The sequence below is a fragment of the Lathyrus oleraceus genome, chromosome 3 (genome assembly GCF_024323335.1).
Source record: "Lathyrus oleraceus cultivar Zhongwan6 chromosome 3, CAAS_Psat_ZW6_1.0, whole genome shotgun sequence".
NCBI classification, from domain to species: Eukaryota; Viridiplantae; Streptophyta; class Magnoliopsida; order Fabales; family Fabaceae; genus Lathyrus; species Lathyrus oleraceus.
This window is the reverse complement of record NC_066581.1, coordinates 68,318,481-68,344,318: the sequence shown is the minus strand read 5'-3', so window position 1 is coordinate 68,344,318 and position 25,838 is coordinate 68,318,481. Positions and strand designations below refer to the sequence as shown.

Here is a 25,838-nt window from a genome sequence, read left to right as displayed (position 1 = left end):
TCACATCCGTCACCCAGATTCGGCCCTTATCCTCAGAAATTGCATTCACCCCCATTTGACCATACGCGGGCATGGGATTAGCGTTAACATTTGGAGATGGTGCAAAATTGATTGCCTTAGAATCCATCAGGTCCTAGACAACATGCTTAAAAGCTTTACAATTCTCCACATTGTGTCCAGGGGCACCAGAGTGAAATTCACATTTAGCATTCTCATCATAGTTGGCAGGCCTCTGGTCAGGTCTCAACGGAGCCAATGTTCTCAACTGAACCAACCCCAAGTCTTTCAACTTCTTCATCAAGAATGAGTAGGTCACAAGTGGTCTATCAAATTGACGATCATTCATTCGTCCTCTTACTTGATACCCGACCCTCTGCGGTCTCTGTTGAAATGGTTGTCGTTGCTGTTGCGGTTGTTGTTGTTGTTGCTGTTGATTATCAGCAGGAATTGTTACCGTAGCAGTGTGCTGGTAGTAACGATCCCTACTTTGTCCCCTCTGGGTATATACAACACTTGTGTCACCCTCCTTCTTCCGCTGGCCATTACCAAAGGGCTTCTTCGATCCAGACGACGAAGCGTTACCCTGTATCTTCCCCAACTTTAACCAGCTCTCTATTCTTTCCCCAACCACTACAATATCAGCAAAGTTGGTAACCGGGCATCCCACCATTCTTTCTGCAAACGTCCCCTGAAGGGTACCCATAAACAGATCAGACATCTCCCGATCTACCAACGGAGGTTGGACTCTGGCCGCCAACTCCCTCCATCTCTGTGCATACTCTTTAAACCCTTCACTAGGCTTTTGAGACATACCCTACAACTGGGTACGGCTAGGAGCCATGTCAGTGTTGAACTGGTACTATTTAAAGAACGCATCCCCGAGATCCTGCCAGCTTTTGACATCAGATGACCTCAGCTTGGTATACCATTCCAAAGACCCACCAGACAGACTGTCCTGGAAGAAATACATCCAGAGCTTTTGGTCCATTGTGTAAGCAGAAATCTTTCGGACGAAAGCCTGGAGATGAGTTTCCGGGCAAGAACTCCCATTATATTTGTAAAACGCAGGCGCTTTGAACTTTTGCGGGATCACAATCCCCTCAACTAGCCCCATGTTTGACATATTAACAACCCCCAGAGTAGCATAGCTTTCTAGAGCTCTAATTTTCTCCGCCAGCACCTGAATCTCTTTGTTTGGTGGTTGGACGCCGTATTGGCCGAATTGCTCATTCAGCATGGAGAACTGATCCGTTTCTTTGTCTTCCTCTCTATCCTCCTCAGCCCCGAAGAAAGGAGGAAACAGACTATCCTTCAGATTGTTGTTCACCGGACCCGGTCCACCGCCTGTAGTAGCACCAAAACCACCACCATTATTGATCACCACCCCAGCAATAGTCTTCTTTCTGAGATCTCCTCCATCCCTTGATCCACCGAGACCATTGTTGGAAACACCCTCCTGATTATTATCACTGTTGGCAGCCGAAGCCCGCTCGAGCTTTTCCACCTTATCAGCAAGTGCTTTCTATCCCAAGGCAAGCCCTTGCATGACGTTTATCAGCTCACCCATTTTCTCCTTCAACTCGAGAATATCTGCGTTGGGTAGATCCATCAGCTTGGATTTGTTGCGCCTGGTAGGGTATCTGAGCGGACGTGCTACGTGCAAGGGAATGATTCTACGTGCGCGGGCAATGATTCCTGAAACAATCAAGCACATTAGAAACCGACACCTGCAAAATAGAAGACAAGTTATTATGATTCATGCATGAATGCAATGTCTATCCATATGAGGAACACTCTGTCTTTCAATCCTGGATTCATCGAGACAGATAATAATTCGACAGCAACATTCTGACATCAATCATTTGGTTCAGAGCAGGGAATTATGATTTAGCACAGATATCACCCAACCATGTGTGTGTGACGTGAGTGTGCACAGACAAGCAAATAAAGCTTGAAGATCAATCACTGAATGAAAATCACCACTGTATATCAAAAGTGCACAATACGTGCGAAAGTCATACATCAAGCAAGTGAATTCCGTCAACAGGCCTGACGGTAATCCAAGCAAGTGAATTCCGTCAACAGGCCTGACGGTAATCCAACATAATAACAACAAAAGTCTACACTGAAGAAGGTCCCACAGACGGCTCTGCATCATCAACCATCTTGGTAAACTTCACGGCAAACCTGAGCTCAGTGTTCTCCTGCTGCAATCTCCCCACCTCTTTCTGGTGAATCTTCATCTGTCGGAAATAATGATCCCTCTCAGCAAGATAATGATCTCTCTCAGCAATAATCTTCGCTTTCTCCGCTTCCCATTCCTTGGTAAGGACTTTGGCTCTAGCATCTCTCTGATTCTTCACAAGGATCTGCCTCCTCTTCTCATCTTCAATAACCCTCAAAGCTCTAGCCAACTTCTCCTTGGTAATGTCGTGCTCCTTTGTAGATGACTCCAAAGCTTGGCTAATCTTGCGGTAATAAGCGGTGTCTATCTCAAAGCGTTTCACCTCCATAGCATGTCTCTTATCCTGGTCTTCTATTTTCCCTTTGATTTCTTGATTAGCCATCTGAATTCTAGCAACACTCATCTCCAACTCAATCTTCTCTGCTTGCAGCTGATCTCTGGCTTTCTTCATCTCAAGGAACTCTTCCATGTTGGCAGAAGAACATGGCCCTTCAATCAATGGACACCAAGGATCACCCCTAGGAAATGGTAGATGTGTGAGCTCAATTCTCTTTCTGAGCCAATCATCAAATAGAGGGAAAGACCTGCTGTTAACCTTACCAAAAGGAACCTTGCCTTTCCTTTGAATGTCGCGCCATTCATCAGACACTTGTCTCAACTTTGGCTGATTACCCTCAACCGGGAAATAGAAAGACTCCTGAATCTCGCACCCAAGGGGAGGACCCTCCATAGCAAACCCCATTTGTCTCCTAAGAAGCACCGAGTTGTAATTAATGCAACCTTGAACTCCTATAAGAGGCACATTGGGAAGACTCCCACAACTGTAAATGAAATCTCGTCCAGCCACACCATTGTGAGTCCAAGCTATGTCTTTGGCTCGCAAACCCATCAACCTGATTGACCATTTGACAGTAGGATCAAGAAAGACAAAGGCACCTCTGGAAGGCAAATACCCCATGAACCATTTATACAACAACTGAGCACAACATCGGATCAATCCCCCACGCCGCTTCTCGTTCCGATTATAGACTGAGTAATAGACATCCCCAACCAAGGTAGGAATGGGATTCCTCTGCATAAACAACAGGATAGCATTAATGTCTACAAAGTTCTTCTGGTTAGGGAACATGATGATTCCATAAATGCTGACAGCTAGCAAAGCACAAACGGCCCTCCAATTACCCAACACAACATGCTCCTTAGCTTTGGCCTCCAAGAAACTCAGATGAAAACCGGGCAACTTTCCCTTCTCCTTCAAACCCCCTTTAGTCACCTCTGGGCTCAAATAAAGAGCACGAGAGATCTCAGCAACATCAGGTTCCCCCTTAGTGACATAGAAAGGAATCTGATCTCTGATCTGAATACCCAGGATACTGGCATAATCCTCCATCAAAGGCCCCAACAAGTAATCCGGGAAAACAAAGCATCTCAAGCCCGAGTCATAAAACTGGAGAAGAGTATGGATGACACTCCTATCTGTATCTGTGAGCCTGAAAACCATCTTCAGAATACCACCATAAGTCTCACGGAACATCCCCACATGGTCAGGTGTAATCAATGCTATCATATCTCTCAGCACGTCAATCTCTGGATCAAAGAAGCTGTAGACAACATCATCTTTCAAGCCGGTCCTCATATCTGGAACAGAGAAGCCTCTCAGCCAGGATCTCAATCAAGAATGTCCCCTGCATATGGATAAACATGAGTTAGATGCGAATAAATGCAAAATGAGAATGATGCTGATGCATGAATGCAATGCACTGTGCCATCCTCCAAGTCATCTGATCACCCATTGCACTGGATTCCGGTCTCTGAACTGATCACAACCATCTGAGGTACTGAGTAACCATAAATCTAACTCAGGGTTCCGAAATAAACGGAACAGATATATCACCATCATCACTGGAGAACCACTGATCTGATAACAACACAATCATTTGTACCAGCCCAGGGAATCCTGAAATAAACGGATCCCCACTGATAAATACCACGGACAGAACTCCTGCGTATCAGAAATAAATATCCATAAGTCCGACTTATAAATAGGACTCTGTTCGATAACTGAACCAATAGTCACCATCAGAACATCACCATCAGAACATGCATCTGTAGGAATCAACCCTCCCCTCACAGGTGAATTCTAATAAGGTCATCCTAAGGCGGATAATGGTCTCAACAATCGGACAAGATACTCAACGGGTTTGCCCTTTCGGGTGTGCCGCTGCAGCTCTCATAAGATCGTCTAAATCAAAGATCCGGGAAAGAACGGTCACCGAAGTCAACAACTCAGATGAAGTGACTCAACCAAAATGGATACTCCACAAAGGAAGAGCTCCCTCAAAAGAACCTCGTCCGGCTTGTGGTATGTCACGTCGCCAAAAACATGTTGACCTAACATGAGAGGCAACATGAGACCACGCTAATCCTAGGTGTATACTCGGGCCTGGGTTTTAGCCCCACTCAGAACACCCATCCCAAATCAGAGGAACCACCTGTACAGAATCCAACATAATGATAATATGATGCATGCAAACATATATGCAAATATATACAATCACAACATAATAATCATCAATGCAACAAATAGAGCAACACAAGCAACCAAGACTATCCTAGAGAGCGCTAGGATTGACTCGCTTAAGGAAGATCGACCAGCAAGAGGTCAACTTCTGTTGTCCCCAGCAGAGCCGCCAGCTGTCGCATCCGCGAAAAACAACCGGCGGGAAAAACAAACAAACAGAGCCGCCACCGTGCGTTATTTATCCCAAAGGAGGGAAAGGAAACGCTCGAAGTAAACCTGGAAAGGAAATGGTCTTACGACCGAAGATTGCAAGGATCGGGAGTCGGTTACGCAAGGGGAAGGTATTAGCACCCCTCACGTCCGTCGTACTCGACGGGATCCACGCTCAGAAAGATAGAATAAGGTTGCTAAATAACTGCTCAAAAGAATGCACGCACACTGGAATAAAACACAGATGGAAGAAGAGGGGAACAGGCTCGCTAGGATATCACATCCTATGCCTACGTATCTCATCTGGAATGAGAATCAGAGCTACTGTAGTTCGGCTAACGCACGCCGAAACAAAACACACGCAAAGACGCTGAGACGTCAAAAGAAACACAAATGGAAACAGACTGCCAATGGCTGGTCTTACGTCCGACTCCGAACAAAAGAAACACTAACGGGAAACCGAATGCCAATCGCTGGGCTTACATCAGACTTCAAAAATAAACACAAATAGGATACGGAATGCCAATCGCTGGTCTTACATCCATCTCCTAACACACACAACACAAAAGGATATCAAATGGACAAGCTAACAGGGAGTCTGGAACTCGAGCCTAGAAGTTGTCAAGCAAAACACCAAGCAGACGCTGAGACGTCAGAAGAAACAAAGAAGTTGAACACACAGACTAAAAGGGAGTCGGGAACTCTGACCTAATAGCTGTCAAGAAAAACACACGCACAAAAGAAAAAGGTTGCCCGGAGAGATCTCGTATGATCTCCTGCTTACGTACCTCATCTGTTATGAGGATCAAGGCGACGTAGTTCCCCTTATCAGGGGAGAAACTTCTATCCTAACCAGAGACTAGGGAGATAACAACTAATAAGGGAGACTACGACTCGAGCCTAGAAGTTGTCATGCAAATGATCCCTAGATTGAAGTCTCTAACAAGAATTTGACTCACACAGGCAGTGAGTCAACTCAAGTCTATCTCTACGTACGTTCAACTTCCTCGAAAGTTGATCATACGACTCCTACAGAAAGGAGGTGAGAAACAAAAGCAGATAAACAAGCATAGGTGAACAGGTATCACATGCTATATGCAAACAAGCGACTCATACAAGGCTGGGCTTTAGTCGAGGGGTCATATCAACCTCGACAAACAAGCCAACTGGAAAAGGTGTCTGAGGCTCTTAACCACTGACATTGACCGTCAGGGTGAGCAGATGAAATGGGAGATGAGGGTTAGACCTCACAACTCTTAACCCGACCTGGGTGAGCTTCAAATCAATGAAGGTGTGGGAGTCCAGAATGTGGGACTCTATTCCACATGACTGACACAACAAGATTTTGGGTGTTTATTCAAGATGCATCAGCACGTAGTGCGAGCAAAATGAATGACTCAACTGAATAGCAGGGGATGGATTGCACATCCCTTTTATCTGCCAATGCCTCTTCACTTAGGAGGTCTTTGGAGTACATGACACAAATATAAACAATCAAAAACATTGCCTCTTAAGGAGGGCTTCAGACAGGTGCCTGCCAAAGATAGCAGGTCTTCCAGACTACATGAAGTCAGAGAGGTTACCTAGGTGGTATGCCAACCACAAGCAAAGCAACTCAAGCAATGAGTTAAAGCGGCTAAAGTACCTGTAAGAAAAGCTAAACAATCAGTACTATGTTCAGACAAACAACCAACAGTCAACAATGTTACAACTCAATATGCCACACAAGTCAAGCTTTATGACCCAAGAATTCAAGTGATTCCACCACATTCCATGAACCTACAACATAAAGGATTAATGCACAAAGTAGTTTGCATCTCATGAATTGATATTGCATCAACCACTAGAGATAATAGCTTGAACCTGAAATGCACAACTCAAAAGATGAGTACAAACCACTAGCACCAAGGCTAGGGTCAAACGTATGGCAAAAAGTCAAAACAGCAACCAATATTCAACATATAGCACATTTAATCTATCATGAAGGTCCTAAAAAGGACCAAACCAAAAGCATTAAGCAAGGTCATGTAATGAGCAAGAGGAGACAAAGGCAATTTCAAAGCACACAAATGATCATCAAGAATCAAAATGCCATATTAAAACAGAAATGAATCAAATAATCATGGAAATTTTTATGTACATACAACATGTCAAATACAATCATCATGCCAAAAATTGGAATCAACAGAGATCAATTGGCCTAGAAATAAAAATGCACAAGTATGACATCAAATTGTGTGACACACATTGTCACACCAAACTTTTATGTGTATAAAACAGAGATGGAACATGAGAAAAATACCAAACCAAGCCTCAAATGTCAAGCATCATGTTAGGAATCATCACACAAAATTTCATGGCAATTGGATCATTATTGAGCATTTCACAATAGAAAGAATGAAGCATGTCACATTTTGCACATATGATCAAACAACCAGTCACAATTCAAATTCCAGAAGTGATAAAATCATGAAATTACCATAAAAAATAATAGACACACATGTGAACATTTAGCAAAAAGAATGGATTAAATTAGATCAAATTTCAAATTGATATGATTTTTCAAAGTTGGCATAAAAAATGAAATAAAAATGAAGAAAGTGTAAGATGAAATTGGAGGGAAAGGCAAAGATGGGAATTAATTTGAAAATATGGTTTTGGCAGGAATCGAACCCGGTGCAGATCAAAAATGTGCTAAACAAAAATAAAATACCAAAATGATGGAGCTGGGAATCGAAGCGTGTTACTGGCTAAAACGATGCAGTTTCATTAATGAAGTGGCGTGTCCAGTCACCGGTCAATGCAAATGTGGACGAGGTCAAAGCAGCGAGGCCAATAGAATGACCAACAGGCAACACATGTGGCATCTACAGGGACAAAACCCTAGCGCCAGCACTGCTAGTTGCAGGCGGCGGCTCCCACAGCCAGGCAAGGAGGAAAACACCGTCTTCTTCGTGAAGACGGTGGTTGTTACTGTAGCGCATGGCAAAAAAATTCCAGAATTTGCAAATTTACACATCAAATGAAAGGTCATGGCATGAGGAAGTCAAACTTATCATTATTTCAAATTAATTCATCACATATCGTGCAAATCAAAGAGAAAACCATCATGCATCCAAAACTTCAAACACATATATCTCACTCAATAATCCTCCATTCCTTATGAAACTTAGATCAGAATTTTCAGCGTGCAAAGATCTACTTAAACATGGCAATAGATTTGAGAATTAAGAGATTCGAAGAACCTACCTCTTGAAGAGCAGTATGAGAAAACGAGTGATTCAAGGCTTCAATTGATCCAGATCTACTCCTGAGATGATAAATTGAAGCTTTAAGAATGAATTGAAGCTTGGCACGATCTAGATCCAGCTCAAATATCAATTTCCATCTTCATGTTCTTGCTTGAAATATGCACGAATTCTGGCCAAACTCAATGATCCAATGCTTGATTCTTCATCCACTACACTCAATAAACCAGGATGTGGAAGAAAATTGCAATGCTATGTGGAGAATTTTCAAGTTTTGATTGAGAGAGAATTTTGGAGGGAAGAAGAATTTAAGATCTAGAATGAACCAAAACTCCACAATTCTGTTAGGGTTTAGTATTTATATGACATGTTAATCCTACTGAAAATGTGATTAGGCATTGGTTAATTACAATTAAGTGAAATAGGGTGTGTGACCAAAGATGACAATTTGTGTGGTGCATGGCAAATCCAAACGTGAACAGTACCATGTGCATGGTCAAATTCACTCAAAATCATTTTATCAACACAATGGCAATGGAAATTAGTTCATGTAATGCACCAATTTTGAATTTCCAAATTTCCCTCCAAAAAAGGCATGAAAGAGTAAATGATCATGTGATGAATGATTTGGAAATTATAGGTCGAGAGAATTTTTTTGCAAAAAGAGGCACTCATTTTGGAGCATTGGACCAAAAGTTATGGCCATTTGAAGTCCCATGCACACTTGGCAATCATTTGATCATAACTCCTCAACCATTCATTAGATGCTCATGATCTTGGACTTTTTGGAAATGGGAGAGAAAGATCTTCAACTTTCATGTTGGACAAAATTTCATTTGAAGCTTATTTGATGTTGGAAAGTTAAGTTGAAGATTGTCTAAAAACTTGCTATTTTTGGAAACTTTCAATTACAGGTCACTTTCCATTTTGGGAAACTTTTGATCTGGCTTCAAATTCTTCAAGGTATGTGTTTGTCATGATGAATGAACCTCTTTGGGACATGAATGAGATGTTGAAACTCATTTCTCCCCCTCCTAGCCCTCAGTTGACTTTCTGTTGACTTCTATGGGCCCCAAATGACTAGGCAATGCTCTGATCAGCTTGAGCCTCTACCACTTGATGAAATGGCTCCAAAATGAACCCCTAGCTCCAATAAGCTCTCCACATAACCATTTGATCTCCATCTCAACAAATACCTCATCTTCTTGCAAAACCCTGACTGAAAGAATGCAATTGATTAGGGTTGACCAGAGGTCAAAACCCTAATCCCAAGGAACCTGAGCATGAATTCTGAAACCTTTGATAAGGACATAACCATGATGATGTACCCTTGCAATCAAGATAATGCTCAACCTCCTTGAGGAACCAAGAAAACCCTAATTGAAGCACAAACCCTCAGATGGTTGGTGATCAATTCAATAAGACCCTCAGGCTTGAACTATACAACTTCTCCATCTCTGACAAGACCTTAGAGGATGACTTGATTATTATTCACATGATATGCAAAGATGCAATGCCTAATGTCCTAAAACATGAAATGCAATATGCTAAGCTAGTCCCAAGAAGAGGAGGGCAAATTTTGAGGTGTTACAGTTAGGTTTAGGAGCTTCCATTAATATAATGTTTACTTCTTTTTATAACAATCTTAATCTAGGTCCTTTACATGATACAAGTCTGACCATTCAACTGGTGAACATAAGCAATATTTGCCATGTCGGAGTAGGGAAGATGTACTTGTTCAAGTTAATGATTTGATTTTTTCTACTGATTTTTACATTCTAGATATGGAAGGAAAAATTAATTCAAAGTCAAGCAAGACACCCATCATATTAGGCAGACCTTTCTTGTAGACAGCAAAAACAAATATTGACGTTGATGATGGAACAATGTCCATGTAGTTCGGTGATATTACTTTAAATTTTAACATTTTTTATGCTATGAAACACCCCATGGAAGAGCATTTTATTTTTCAAATTAATTTTCTTTCCGAATTAGTTGATGAAACATATTCTGAGTTGTTTTCAACTAATTTTTCATCATTGTCTGATTTTGATGATACTTACTCTTGTGATGCATGTACTGACACTCATCTTTGTTCTATTTATGCTGAGACAGAAGCCGCTTTGTAGGTTGATATTACCTTTGACTCTTCCATAGACTCTTCTGTAGACACCCCTCTTTGAATTGTTCCCATAGATGAAACTCTCAACATTCTGGCCACCCGAAATAAATCATCCGTTGAAAATACAACTTTTTTAAAGCTTAAACCACTTCTTGAAGATTTAAAATATTCATCAAAACTTGAATATGAGCAGAAAGATAAATTATTGTAGGAACATAAGAAGAGAATTGGATGGACCTTGGATGGCATTCCTAATATTATATGTAGATGACATATTACTCATTGGAAACGATGTCCCTACCCTACAACAAGTAAAGTCTTGGTTGGGGAAATGATTTTCTATGAAGGACCTAGGTGAAGCAACCTATATATTAGGAATCAGAATCTATAGAGATAGATCACAAAAACTGCTTGGCCTAAGTCAGAGTACGTACATAGACAAAGTGCTGAGACGCTTTAATATGCATGATGCAAAGAAAGGATTCATACCTATGCAACATGGCATGTGTCTATCAAAAACACAACCCCCTTCAACTAAGGAAGAAAGGGATCGCATGAATAAGATTCCATATGCATCTGCAATAGGATTTATCATGTATGCCATGTTATGTACTCGACCAGATGTCTCGTATGCTTTAAGTGCAACGAGTAGGTACCAATCTGATCCTGGTGATGCTCATTGGGTAGCTGTCAAAAATATCCTTAAGTATTTGGGAAGGACTAAGGACTCATTCTTGATATATGGAGGTCAGGAAGAGCTGGCTGTAATTGGATACACCGATGCTACCTTCCAGACAGATAAGGATGACTTTAGATCGCAATCTGGTTATATGTTTTGCTTAAACGGTGGCGCTGTGAGTTGGAAAAGTTCAAAGCAAGATACAATTGCTGATTCTACAACCGAGGCCGAGTATATTGCTGCCTCAAGTGCAGCAAAGGAAGCTGTTTGGATCAAAAAGTTCATTAGTGAACTTGGCATACTTCCTAGCATTGTGGATTCCATTGGTCTCTATTGTGATAACAATGGTTCTATCGCACAAGCTAAGGAACCTAGATCTCACCAACGATCTAAACACATACTTAGGCGTTATCACCTCATTCGAGAGATAATAGATAGAGGAGATGTGAAAATATGCAGAGTACCTACACTTGACAATATTGTTGACCCACTGACAAAGCCTCTTGTGCAGCAGAAGCATGATGGCCATACTAGATCTAAGGACATTAGGGGTATGCCTGATTGGCTATAGTGCTAATGGGAGATTGTCCCTAGAGGCCAATACTTTTGGTACTGGTATCGAATTATTTATTAATAATAAAAGGCTTTTTCTTTATTATGTTTGTCTAATAAAGTCCCTAGAATAGATAGTCCGTTTAATGTATCAAGTGTGACTTAATCATGAGATCACATTAAACATAAGGACACTATTCTTAAAGTATCCATAGTCGAGCTTTATTGTGAAGCGGGATAACATTAAAGCATTAAGACTGTTATGTATATAGACTGATGATCACATCTCATGGATCATGGATAAGGAGTTATCAAGTCTTAAAAATAGGTATGAATATTAAGAGTAATATTTATACTGGATTGACCCGCTATGAGAATACTATATAGAATGTTATGCAAAGTGTCATAAGTTATTCTCATGATGATAATGGTGTATACCACCCTTCGACCTGAAACCACTATGGACCCTAGATGTAGAGTCGGATGCCTTATTGCTGATCAAACATTGTCCGTAATTGGATGACTATAAAGACAGTTGATGGGTACTCCATGAAGCATGCTAAGGGACATGAGTGATCTAGATGGAATTTGCCCATCCTGCGTAACAGGATAAATGTCTATATGCCCAATATTAAACTGGACAAGGAAGACACGGTCTATGCCTTGTGTTCAATATAGACATAAGGGCAAAAGGGTAATTATACACATAAGTATTATCACAAAAGGATTTGTCAGATCACATGACATTTTCGTGTCTTGGGTAGCAGTGATGTGTTGCTAGATACCGCTCACTGTTTATTATGTTAAATATGTGATTTAATATAATTGGCAATGCCGCGAAAACCTACAGGGTCACACACAAAAGGACGGATTAATGAGAGATATAGTAACTAAGGAATATCTTAATGTACGGTTCACTTAAGTGAATTGTAGAACATCGTAAGATACGATGTACTTAAGTAGAATACGAAATATGGTAAGGTACCACACGCTTAAGTGATTTTGGCATATTATAAGATATGGGCCACAAACACTTGAGTGGGCTTTTTTTAGCTTGCAACCCACACAAGTGGTTCTATAAATAGAACCCTTGTGTAGAAGCATTTGTGCAGTTGTAATTTTGTTTCTCTCTCTCACTCAAAGCCTTCATTCTTAGCAGCTAGCACTGAGATTGAAGGAATCCGTTCGTGTGGACTGAGTAGAGGCGTTGTCATCGTTCAACGTTCGTGATCGCTCCGTAGATCTGCATCAAAGGTTATAATCACCACAAGAGGTAACAATTGTATCACTGATCATGCCCATTCGTAAGGATCACTAAAGGAGAAATTTTAAATTCCGCTGCGTTATGGATCGCTCTTCTCCTTCATTTTGATGATACTTACTCTTGTGATACATGTACTGACACTCATCTTTGTTCTATTTATGCTGAGACAGAAGCCGCTTTGCAGGTTGATATTACCTTTGACTCTTCCATGGACTCTTTTGTAGACACCCCTCTTTGAATTGTTCCCATAGATGAAAATCTCAACATTCTGGCCACCTGAAACAAATCATCCATTGAAAATACAACTTTTTTAAAGCTTAAACCACTTCTTGAAGATTTAAAATATTCATCAAAACTTGAATATGAGCAGAAAGAGAAATTACTGTAGGAGCATAAGAAGAGAATTGGATGGACCTTGGATGACATTTCTAATATTAGTTTGTCCATGTATATGCATAGGATCTTACTTTTCTTGCTTTGTTTATTCATTTACTTTTGTTGTTTTGTTTTCTTATAAAACACTTGAGTGGGCTTTTTTTAGCTTGCAGCCCACACAAGTGGTTCTATAAATAGAACCCTTGTGTAGAAGCATTTGTGCAGTTGTAATTTTGTTTCTCTCTCTCACTCAAAGCCTTCATTCTTAGCAGCTAGCACTGAGATTGAAGGAATCCGTTCGTGTGGACTGAGTAGAGGCGTTGTCATCGTTCAACGTTCGTGATCGCTCCGTAGATCTGCATCAAAGGTTATAATCACCACAAGAGGTAACAATTGTATCACTCATCATGCCCATTCGTAAGGATCACTAAAGGAGAAATTTTAAATTCCGCTGCGTTATGGATCGCTCTTCTTCTTCATTTTGATGATACTTACTCTTGTGATGCATGTACTGACACTCATCTTTGTTCTATTTATGCTGAGACAGAAGCCGCTTTGCAGGTTGATATTACCTTTGACTCTTCCATGGACTCTTCTGTAGACACCCCTCTTTGAATTGTTCCCATAGATGAAAATCTCAACATTCTAGCCACCTGAAACAAATCATCCATTGAAAATACAACTTTTTTAAAGCTTAAACCACTTCTTGAAGATTTAAAATATTCATCAAAACTTGAATATGAGCAGGAAGAGAAATTACTGTAGGAACATAAGAAGAGAATTGGATGGACCTTGGATGACATTTCTAATATTAGTTTGTCCATGTGTATGCATAGGATCTTACTTTTCTTGCTTTGTTTATTCATTTACTTTTGTTGTTTTGTTTTCTTATAATAAATAAATAAATAAAATACATGTTTTTTCACTGGTTTTTAGGGTTGCAAGTGTGGGTAATTTTTTGTTCTCTTGACTAAAGGCTCGTGGTGTGACGTGAGTGATTTTCTTTGCTTTCTTAGTATGATAAGTAGAACTAAATTTTAAAGTGCGCATCATTTGTGGTTGATCAATGCCCTTTGTGAGATTTTGAGTCTTGTAATGGATAGATTACAAAAATCCATTTATTTCTTCTAGTGAGATTTCACTCATGTTTGTTAGTTACTATAGAACTTGACTTGACTCTTGTTGAAACTTGTTGTTTACTTGTGCACAGTGATATGATAAACACAATTTGTTTTTGTTTTATTTTTATCCAACCCTGAATTTATCATCATTTGTTTGAAACCCCTTTGAGCATATTTATCCTTTTTTTATAACTCATTACAAGGCTAAAAGTGAAAAACAATGTTATGACCCTATTTAAGGGGATGAAAGAGTCTTGTTTGGATTTGTGGGGTTGATTTATAGTTGTGCTATGATATTTCAAAAGTTGACAGAAAAAAAAATACAGCAAAAGAAAAGAAGGAAGAAAATTCATATTACTATTGTAAAACCCCAATTTTGACCATAAGATCCCTCATGCTATCACATCATGTGCATTGGCTTTGGAATCACACCTTGGCATCCTCCTTACCCCTCATTCATTGGGTTTACATTGGGAGAGATCACCAAGCACATTTGATTGTATCATACCTTGTTTTTCATTATTTACTAACCGAAATTCCAAAAATATGTCTATGTATAGCTTTATTTCTTTTGTAGGTAGTGTGTGCATCCACCTATGCCTCATCAAGCTCACAACTAGGGTTTGAGACCCTAAATGCAAGGAGATCAATCAAGAGATGGTTCACATTTGTTCTAGACATCATATATGGATCCCCATTCTCTTCACTTATCATTTGGAAGTCCTAATTCAGCTAGGTATCTTGTGTGACTTCCTCAATAAGTTTCTTCATCATTTGATTAAATATTTTAAGGGATACTTAATGTTATATCATATTATACATATATGGTTCTCCATGAGTCCCAAAGATCAAGAGAACTTCAAGTTTGCAAGTTGGTTCAAGGTGGTTGACTAGAGGAAGTCAACTGGTCAAAACTAGGGTTCCCTAGACCTTATCCCCTACAATTTTTGTCATATGAAAATGATTCCAAGATAAAAGCTACTCTTTATGACATTCCAAACAACTTTCATATTTACATCAAGAGCTATTTTTTCTTGGAAAGTCACTTTTTATGGTGAAAGATTATATGTCATTTTGTTTGTGCCCTAGTTAGGAGGTCAACTCCCAAGGACCATAACTTGCTTAATTTTTATGATATTAAGGCCATCCAAGTTTCATGATCAATTTAAAGATGTATTATACAACTTTTATTCTTTAAGAAACTTCAAATTTAACTTGCAAGGGCATGTTCCAAGAGGAAACATTATAGGTCATTTTGGGCCATCATCATTGAACAAGCAATTTTCCTCAACTTCTAAAATGTATAACTCTTTCATGACAAATCCAAATAAGGTCAAATTTGTGATCAAATTTAATAGGAGTTAAAAATCTACAACTTTTATTAAGTAACTTTTTCCATTTGAAGCTCATAGCAAAAGTTATTCAAGGTGGAAGAAGTGGATATTTGACTTGGTACTTAGAAAAAATTCAATCATGTTTGATTTCTCAAACTTCCACCTCAAAATTCATCATGATCCAAGCTTCAAATGGAAAAGTGTTTAACATGAAATTTGTTCCCCTTGATGTCACCTTTCCATAAAAGTCCAAGATCACCTTATTTGGATAATATTTGAATGACTTGCGCATGGTTACTCTTCATGGTTCCATTTGGATGAATCACATGATCATTTCTCAATTACAAATGAATGGCCTCATGTTAGACTTTCAGCATCATTCATGATCATTTGTGGATCTTTTCCAATCATCTCATAGGCCTATAATACGCCTATGCAAACATGCATTACCCTTTCCAATTTTTGAAGTGTGTGAAAAGCAATGCAAGAACTCTATAAATACACGGCCTTGGTGATCAGAAGGATGACCCTGCTTGCCCAAGCTTTAAACCATTGGTTCCCTAACCTCCACTAAAGGATAAACTTGAATATTTAACTTGAAATAGAGTTTCAAATCTCCTTCTGTTTTTTGAGATTGAAACTCCAAGAATCCAAGCCTCTCTTTGATCAATTTCACTTCTTGCAAGCTTTTAGAGTCAAGCCAAGCCAAATTAGAAGCAAAATCAAGTTGATTGGAAGCTCCCAGAAGGTGTGATTTCAGAAACTTCTCTTCTTCGATTCTTCCTCATTTCTTATCTATTTTGATTGATTGTTGGTTTGCTAAAGTCCTACTGATGTAGGCAACAAGATTGAGTTACTTTGAGGTCAAATCGAAGCAACTCAATTCATGATCCTCAAAATTAAAATCCATGTATCTTTCAATATACTTGGAATTGGAAGAAATTGAGGCCATATTCGAGCTCCTGAGCATTTTCCTTTAAAATCATGTCCTTGTTTTTCATTTTGGTGTTGGTGGGTGGTCATCCAGTCCGGTGAGGTCCACCGGAGAAGATGACTGGAGCCTTAGCTTCGGTGGTGTGTTGGCTTGTTCCCAACCTTCTGATCCATTCAAAATGTTTTAATCCCGACCCTCTTTCCTGATTACCACACGTGTACATGTGTTGACTGCAGAACATGATGGAAGCGCGCGTTTGGCCATCAGATCTGCCACCTCAATTAATGAGGGAGATCTGATGACCTTGATTTTTTGTTTAATTGCTTTACTTTGTTTAATTCATAATAAATCCATTTTTAATCCAAAAAAATGGGACTTTCACCACACAAAAAAATATTTTTCTCTTCCATATTCTGAGTTAAAATTATTTTTTGGATTGATTGTGGTATTTTCCATGAATTAAGTGTTTTTTTTGCATATTTTTAAATGTTTAAAAATACTTCTGACTTTTTAAAACTCATGAAATTTTCTGTCTAAGGTCCTTTGACCTTGTTCGACCTAGGATAAATCCCTTGGCCATTTATTTGGTGTTTTGAAGAGATTTGAGGTTTTAACCAAATTAAAATGTATTTTAATTCACTTTTAATTTGATTTTTAATTAATTAAATGTTTGAAAATATTGTTGAGCCATTTTTATGGTCTTGTGATGTTTGACTTTCTGTTTGGGCCTTAGTCATGGTTGATTTGACTTTTGTTGGATCAAAACTATTGGATTTAGGGGATTGATGAAATGTACATTTCATCTCCCAAGATGAATGAATGGTTTTGATCAGACGAATTTCTTCTCATGATCAATTTGTGTTTATATCTTCCCCTCCCTCTTCATATTCATCCTTATTCTTTCCCATTCCCTCATTTGATCAATGAAATCTCTAATGTCTAAAGGCTAATTGATTCATCAATGATCTTGTGTCAAATGAATCAATACAAGTATGATTGAGATAGGTCATTCCCATTTTCTTTTAGTGTGTGGTATGTTTTAGGAGTTTGGTTCTTTGTACCAAATCTCTAACATGCATTAACACCTATATTTTTATTGCCCGACCTCAGATAGTTGTGACTTCTACATAAGTCCAATTAAGATTGCTTAACATAGAGATAAATTTGACCCTCAAGGCATAACATTCTAGTAAGTGAGATTGTAAGTCTCCCATTCTTCATGGTATTGTATGGAGACTTGGCCTTTTTCCCTTCCATGGGATCTAGTTGCATTATCCAAGTTGGAGCCCTCCTCATGGAAGATGTCTTGGTTTAAGGAATCATACTTGTGAATGAATGGTTGAGTATTCTCCAAAGAATGACTTAATCAATTAAAATTCACCACTAACATTTGACAAACCATTGACTAACTCTTGTTAATATTGATTTACCTTCAAGTCATTTACTATTATGCAAATTTTAATTTCAAACATTTATCGTTCATTGCCATTTACATTTCATATAACTTGTTTATGATTCATCCCATTTTCATTTTTGTTCATTTGAGTCATATCTTGTGATTGTATATATTGTTTGCTTGCTTTTGGTTTTGTTTGTGGTCTTAGGACCTTAAAACATTTAATAATAAGAAAAAAACCCTAAAAAATATTTGGTGGACTGTTGAGCTTGATGTGAACTTTTGGACTTAGGATTAGGCAACATTCCCTGTGCTAAAGGACTTGGCCAATGCCAACAGTTTGAGACCGAACCATCTTGAATTGTTCCTTCATCTGATGCAAGACCTTTGAGTGCTTTGGATTCATGTGCTACTCTGTCTTGGTGTTTAATTGCTTATTTAGTTATTTGTCTATGTCTGATGTTTTACTCTGAGTTGCTTAAGGAATATTTCATATGATACTTTGGAAGACAATGAAGACTGCTAGCTATTGAAGTGCTTGCTTGGATGTGGCTATCTTTATTTGATGCCTTGATCTTCATGATGTCTGGATATTGCTCATTGCTTATTGATTATTGCTTGAGCAAAGTCCAAAGGAAAATGGGTTTTTATATGACATTCTTGTCTTTTGGGTTGCATTCCATTGGTCAGATCTTTTCAACTCTTAAATTTTAAATTTATACTTAAGATAGTCTCTTCATATCCTCCAACTTCTTAAATTTCAAAACTTCTCCCGCTTTTCAAAACTTTCTTTACTTATGATTTTCAAACTTAGACATGTTTAATGATTAGAAACTTTGGCCTTATGCCAATGTATTTTCACACTTTTTCTTAAATCAAATTTGTAAATAAACTTAACCATATTGACTAAAATTTCAAAAGACAAAAAGAACTAACAACTCCATTCAAAATTTTTGGCCCTTTGTGCCTTTTCTTATTAAACTTTTGTTAAAATCAATTCACCAACTTATTTGAAATTTTTACCACGAACTACGAGGTTTTGGTCCCTCATTTTTATGTTAGTACGTAGGCACAAGATCGAAGGTTTTGTCAAATACAAAAAAATATAATCAATAAATTCTTTTCTCATCCCCACACTATATATTTTCTCAAACATCTTTTATACCAAAATGTATGCACACATAAAAAAGGGATCCCTAAGAGTACCTAGGACACTTTGGGTGCTAATACCTTTTCTTTGTGTAACCAACCCCCTTACCTGTAATCTATGGCATTTTATTAGTTTTGATTTGAAAACTTCTTATCTTTGGGTTTTGTTTGTACTTTTCCCATTTCCTTTGGAAACAATAAAAGTGCGGTGGCGACTCTGGTTTTATTAACGTTAAGCTTATCCATAGCTTGATGATCATGATTTTACCGCTACAACTATTCCTTCAGGAAAAAGAGAAAGAAGAAAAAATAAAAGCAAAAGAGAAAAGAGAAGAGAAAATAGTTGTAAAGAAGTTGTTGGCAAGTGAATAAAGTGATGATTAGTTCAACTCCCAAAGTTACTTTCAATTATCTTTTACCCCTTTAAATACTAGTCTGGTATCCCTCAGGATTTATCTCACTTTTACCTTGGTCACATTACAACCTGAATAAAGTCATTTTGATCTTTGTGTGCATGTATTTCAAGTGTGGATGTTAGAGTCTTTTCAATTTTATGGTAGTATTAACTTTAATGATGTGCTTTGAGTGTAACACATAACCTAAATACTTGAGAGTTGAGAGAATTTTATCCTGTGGTGATCTTGCTACTTATGATGTACTTTTTGGTAAACTGTTCTCTAATTTGATTTAATTGTTATAAGAAATTACTCACTAGCGCCATAGTCCTTGAATCTTAGAATGATAAGTTTTCTTACCCCTTTATGATCTTGAAAATCTTTGAAATTGCATGTTTTGTTTTGACTCTGTTTTATATTTTGAATTTAGAGTTTTGCTTGGAGTACAAAAGTTTATTTGTGAGGGAATTAGACCAGTGCATTTTGATGCATACTTTTTTACTTTGTGCTACGACATTTCTAGAGTTTCTTATGTTACTTTTATGTTTTTAGTTTGTCTTCTAATTTTAATCTAATTTTGCTATTATTTTATTTTCGTCATTTATTTTTCTGAATAAACAGTAATTTGATATTTTCTCACTGTGCATATGATAACTTGAGCTACGAGATATCATTTGTGCGTTCTAATAATGCGGTTTTATTCCAGACTTAAGAAAATATTTATTTTATGGGCTAAAATTAAGTTTTTTGGGTCGATTGGTCTGATAGCCCAATTCTTCTTGCATTATTTAAACAAACCCGTAGTGATACTGTTAGGTATACAGTTTTCATGAAATCAAATTAGACTGCCGCTAAGAATTCTATGGAGAGCTAAATTCCATATGGTTGATCTACTGAATTGTGTTTCCATAAAGACTTTGAGGTTTTTTTTACCTTTATCAATTCTATTTCTTTTCCTTTTCATTTTTGTTATGTAAATTTCAAATGCTTAATTGTAAATGTCATAAAGTAGTTTTAATTAAATTCGATTGATTCACATTCCATAATTGCGTTTAAATGTATCTTTTTTGTTAATTTGCGTGATCTTTATCTGTTTGCTTGATTCAGAAAATAGGAGTGAAAACCATACCGTATTGAAACTAGCAGAAATATACTTGAACATATCGCATGCTCGAACATACAACAGAGTCACCATCGAACTTTTTTATTCCCAAAGGAAAGGGAAAACATCGATAAAACCTGGGGAAAGAGAAACTAGGTAAGGAAGTCAGTTATGAAAGGGGAAGGTATTAGCACCCCTAACATCCGTTGTACTCAATGTGAATCGTTTTTATTGTTCTTGCTCGAATGGGTGTTATATCTAAGGATTACTAGCAAAAGAATAAGGGAAAAGGAAAGAAATAGATAAATTGCTCGGTGGGGATTTGGGCCCTCGTGCCTACATATCCTTATAGTGCAATAAGGAATTCAGAGCTCCGTAGTTCATAAAACTAATTATGGGAGGTGAAAAGAATTATGATAAAGGTATGGTTTGAACCAAAGGATAATATGATTTTAACTCCAAAAAGGAATGAAAACTGAACCCAAGAGGAAAACTGACATTAACCAATATGTGGGTAGTCTGAACATTCACTATTATACGGTACGACCGAAAACATAGAGAATTAAGTGTTTGGTTTCATAGCACAAACATCTCTTGGTTCATAAGCTTCCACAAGATAAAGCTCAAAGAGATAGTGTATTTGGCTCGCAAATACAAGTATATCACATGAAGTGAGTGAAGGTAGTAGGTACTGAATGAAGGTAGTGAATAATGGTTTATGGATATGAATGATGCCCTAAGGCATATGAATAATTAGGGTTATGGTCGCCAAGGATTCGCATCCTTGTGCCTACGTATTCTCATTGTGTAATGAGAAAGTCAGAGGATTCATAGTTCGTGGAACCACAAAAGCAAAGGAAAGGAGAGATCAATATGTTTGCCTAAGCAACTAGGAATAACAAGACAAACAACTTCAAGGCTATGATTACAGTGATGAACAATGTAACTTATATCAATAGAATGGTAGCATGGGAACCCATAAAGGCAAATGCTTTGAACCAAAGAGTAAAGGCATATTGGCCAAAAAAAGAAGGAATAAAGTGTTTGGTTTTATAGCACAAACATCTCTTGGTTCACAAGGAAGGAATTGAATATTAGCCTACAAGTATATATATATATATATATATATATATATATATATATATAGGGCACAATAAAGTGTTACTGGGTACAAGGAACAATATATCATTGTAGTGAACAAAGAATTTGAGACCAAAGAAGAATGGTTTATTGGTTCCATGAAGGAATAAACTCTGAACCAAAGAGTAAAAGCATATTGGCCAAAAAAGAAGGAATAAAGTGTTTGACATCAAGGCAAACATCTCTTGGTTCACAAAGTGGACTTTAATTAGGTCGTCCTAAAAGGATGTGCATGGAATCCAAGAAAAATGATATTTGATCTCAAAAATATGGTATTGATTGGTGAATGAAGAATGAAGGACTAATAAATAAGATAGCTCGCGGAGAATCTGAATGCTCGTGCCTACATATTCTCACAGTGCAATGAGAAAGTCAGAGCTTTCGTAGTTCAGTCCACTAAGGTTGATAGTAAGATATTAAGGCAATATATATGATTGATTGATAATGAAATATGAAGAATACTTGACAATCATTTGATATAAACCATACTAAAGTCTATGAATGAAGGTGAATGCTTTGAGTAACTAGAGCCTACGCCTCGTACACAAAGTCACTCTACACAAGGATATGAGAAACTCCGTCTCATCATTCCTCATTACTTAAGGCTCATGGCATGTGATATTTATCATAACTGATAAGTTGTTGGAGAATAATCCTCCTTGCTGCTCCTTGGATCGATGTTGCTTTAGTGAAGAAGGCTTTTAGAAATTTATTTGATTCGCATTTTATTAAAGTCTATGAATGAAGATGGATGCTTTGAATAGTTAGGGCCTACGTCACATACGCAAAGTCACTCTAGACAAAGGTAGGAGAAACTCCGTCTCATCATTCCTCATTACTTAAGGCTCATGGCATACAATTTAAACAGTGATTACCAAGTGTTGACCTTTGTTGTATCTTGTATAATCCACTGCTTGATTTGTCTAGGTTGCCTTGCATGAAAGTCCAGACTTGAAGCTTTGAGATCCACAACGTTAGAAATAGTCTTATCAAGTGATTAAGAGACTTTTGATCACTTGAATAGACAGTGGGATTATACATGATCAAAGGATTTAGTTAATCAAAATTTCTTATGATTAACTTAAATCAAGGGTTTGAATTAATTGACATCTATGATAAACCTAGTCTAAGGGTTATATTATGTACAAGTTATACTAAGGGATCATGCAAAGGTTAAAGTCATATTAATCCTCAACTACCAAGTACCACATAAAAGAGCATTGATTAAAATGGTTAACTATTCTAATTCAAATTCTAACCCTAAGAGATCATGCAATTCTAAGACTAAAATAACCCTAAGGGTAAAAAGGTCAAATCACATGGATATGGATTAATTTCTACCAATATTAAAATATAATTAACATTAGTTTAACTAAAATTATGAAAATCTAATCAAGTTCTAAAACTACCTATCCTATATCAATTTTAAAACCTAATTACTCTTAAAAAAATATAATCAAGTTCTAAATCACCTAAAAATAATACTCTAATTAATTTTTAGTTATAATCTAATATTAAAATTCTAAATCTAATTAATTCAAGATTCTAATTATTCCTAAAATTTTAATCAAGCTAATTAAACTAATCCCTAATTAATATTCTTCTAATTGGCCTAATTAACTAAAATTAAAAACTAAGCAAAACAATTAGCAAAATGATCAAGAGCAAATAATAAAATGGGCTTAGATGGGGGTACAGGCCCTGTACAAGGTGTTTCAAGAAGTAAAACGCATGTGGGCTTCGAAGCCCCAAGCCCAATGGAAATTGCAACATGGCCATGGGAGGTGTGAATCCCAGGTTGGGGATGATAGGCTGTGAATTTTCCTGAGCCCGACACATCTGGCCCATTTAGAAACAAGAAAAAGTGAATTTGGCACATGGGGGAAAAGGTCAGTCAATGTGTAACGTGGAGATTGGAATGAAAATCAAAAATAAATTCTAAATTAACGTGGAAAACGCACGCCTCGTGAATGTTAGCTCATACCAACCTCGGTCGTCCACCACCATGAGGCATCGCGCTGGAAATCGTTTTCGGCGGTGATAGCCACCAAGAATTAAAATTGAATACACCCTTAGCTTCCTCTCAACCTCCTCATCTCAAATATGCTAACAATTTCACCTAATTCTTGTTTTAACACCGAAACATAAAACCATCGTCCAAGAACCGTAGAAACCCAACCTTAAATTAAACCCTAGATATGCAAATTCAAAGCCCACGGGGTTGGGGCTTTGAATCTTCTCCGAAAACTCTACATTATAACTACTGGAATTGAAGAAAAGAGATAAGCAAGAGACTCACTGTGGTCGGAGATTTCGAATGTGGAGACGATGAATTCAGGTACTGACTCTGATCCTTTCTTCTTGCTCGTCTTGAAACTTTCTCCTACTCTTTGATTCTTCTTCTTCTTCACTTTTCTTTTCTTCTGAAAATTTTGTGTGTGGGATTAATGTGTGGGTGAGAGTCACTGAGGTTAGGGAAGATGATGAAGTTGATCTCAACTGTTAGAGATTCCAATGTTGAAGCTCTGCAGTTATGGTGATGAGAATATAGTGAAGGTGAGGGAGATAGGTTGAAAATTATGAGAGTTCTTCAGGGGGTTCAAAGATGCTTTCAAAAACGGAGGGGCGAAGTGATTTATATGCTATATGTTCAGATTGGGTTGCTCTGGTCTCAGGTTTGGATCAAGCTCAGGAGTTAGTTAGGAAGAACTCAGTGAGTTAATTCTATTAACTCATTGAATAGATAGTTAGTTAGGGAAATTAAGTTAGTTAGTAAAGTTAGTTAGTGGTTGTTAGGGTTGGAATTAAGGTGAATTTCTAATAGTGAATAATAGCTCGATTGTTGGGTCTTTTGGCTTGCACCTGGTTGAAGCACAATGCCCTACTGCAGTTAATGAGTTGCAATGCTATTAGTGAATAATAGCTCGATTGTTGTGATATTGTTTGTTGAGCCTCAATGCACTTTGCTTTCCTTGACTCTTAGCTTGAACTGAAATGTTAAGAAACTTGTTGCATTACGATACTGATATTAGAAGCTGACTTTAATTGACAGTGGTTTAGAATGTTGGCATGTTATTGTTGTCATGTTAGTCATGAGTGTTAAGTTATGAAGTCCGTTAACATGTTAATGGCTAACATTATTTTTATGATATTTTGCATAGTTCCTATTGTTGGTTGTCTTGCTAGTTATGTGGTGTTATGCTTTTAATTGTTGTTGTGTTGATCTAAGGTGTTGCTACTGAATGTTAGGTTGCACTGCCTAAATGTTCATGGTCCATTGCTGCAAACTCATGGCATGATCTTGGCCTGCAACGTGTTGTTGCAAGTTTGCTCATACTCACGGTCTGTCTGCTATTTGCCTAGCCTTGTTGTAGGTTATATTGCATTTGTTCATGACTTGATCTGTTGGTATGCATTATGATGTTACAGGTCCATAATTTGGCACTATTGATTGTTATGATGTGCTTCAAGTTGATCTAAGGACTGCATTGCGATTCTGCAATCTTGTATTCATGTTGCAGAATGGTTGCAACTTGTTCTGACTTTGATTTCATGGCATGATGCTTCAAGTTTCATTGCATTACCTTGATGTGGTCCTGTTTATACTGATGGATTAATATACTGCATTGTGTATGTTCTTGAATATGCATGTTGATTGTGTTTATATGGGTTGTTATGCATGCTAATGTATGGTGTGAACAAATTGGTTTGGTCATGTGTTTGATTGCATTGTCCCATTGATTACTTGCTTCATGTTAAGCCTATATGTAGATGCTTAGAATTGTGGTGGTTTTTGTTGTGAATACAAGGCTAGCTTGTGGGTTGAACATGGTTTAAAGGAAAATTCAAAGCATGGTAAGGCATGGTAAGGCAAGACAAAGTGAAGAACAATGTATTCTTTGATAAATAAATGAAGAATTGATGTTTTAAATGTAATAATCTTGAAGTTATATGGATTGAAAACTTGACTTTTTGAATGACTTTTAACCAAATTGACTTATGCATGAACCTCCCATTTTAATCAATTGGAAAATGATCACATGATGCCACATACATCAAATTGACCATGCTACATGGATGAAACAACTAAATTAATGCCCATATGCATATT

The 25,838-nt window shown here is 37.7% G+C and overlaps 1 protein-coding gene and 1 long non-coding RNA gene across 3 annotated transcripts; one reads left to right on the top strand and one right to left on the bottom strand.

Moving 5' to 3' along the window:
* Window positions 1-1,966: 1,966 nt before the first annotated feature.
* On the bottom strand, window positions 1,967-24,697 carry LOC127132587 (uncharacterized). Of its 2 annotated transcripts, XM_051061541.1 has the most exons (3): window positions 24,027-24,697; window positions 6,500-6,561; window positions 1,967-3,870 (listed from the first exon to the last, which is right to left on the bottom strand). In XM_051061541.1, exon 3 carries the CDS (start codon window positions 3,819-3,821, stop codon window positions 2,121-2,123), a length of 1,701 nt encoding a protein of 566 aa, XP_050917498.1. In that variant the 5' UTR covers window positions 3,822-3,870; window positions 6,500-6,561; window positions 24,027-24,697; the 3' UTR covers window positions 1,967-2,120. The 2 variants fall into 2 exon arrangements, with proteins under 2 accessions (XP_050917498.1, XP_050917499.1); XM_051061542.1 differs by lacking the exon at window positions 6,500-6,561.
* LOC127132588 (uncharacterized) lies at window positions 23,612-25,535 on the top strand. Its single transcript, XR_007806782.1, has 3 exons — window positions 23,612-24,065; window positions 24,977-25,069; window positions 25,157-25,535. It is a non-coding gene; the product is annotated as an uncharacterized LOC127132588 (long non-coding RNA).
* The last annotated feature ends 303 nt before the right edge of the window (window positions 25,536-25,838 follow it).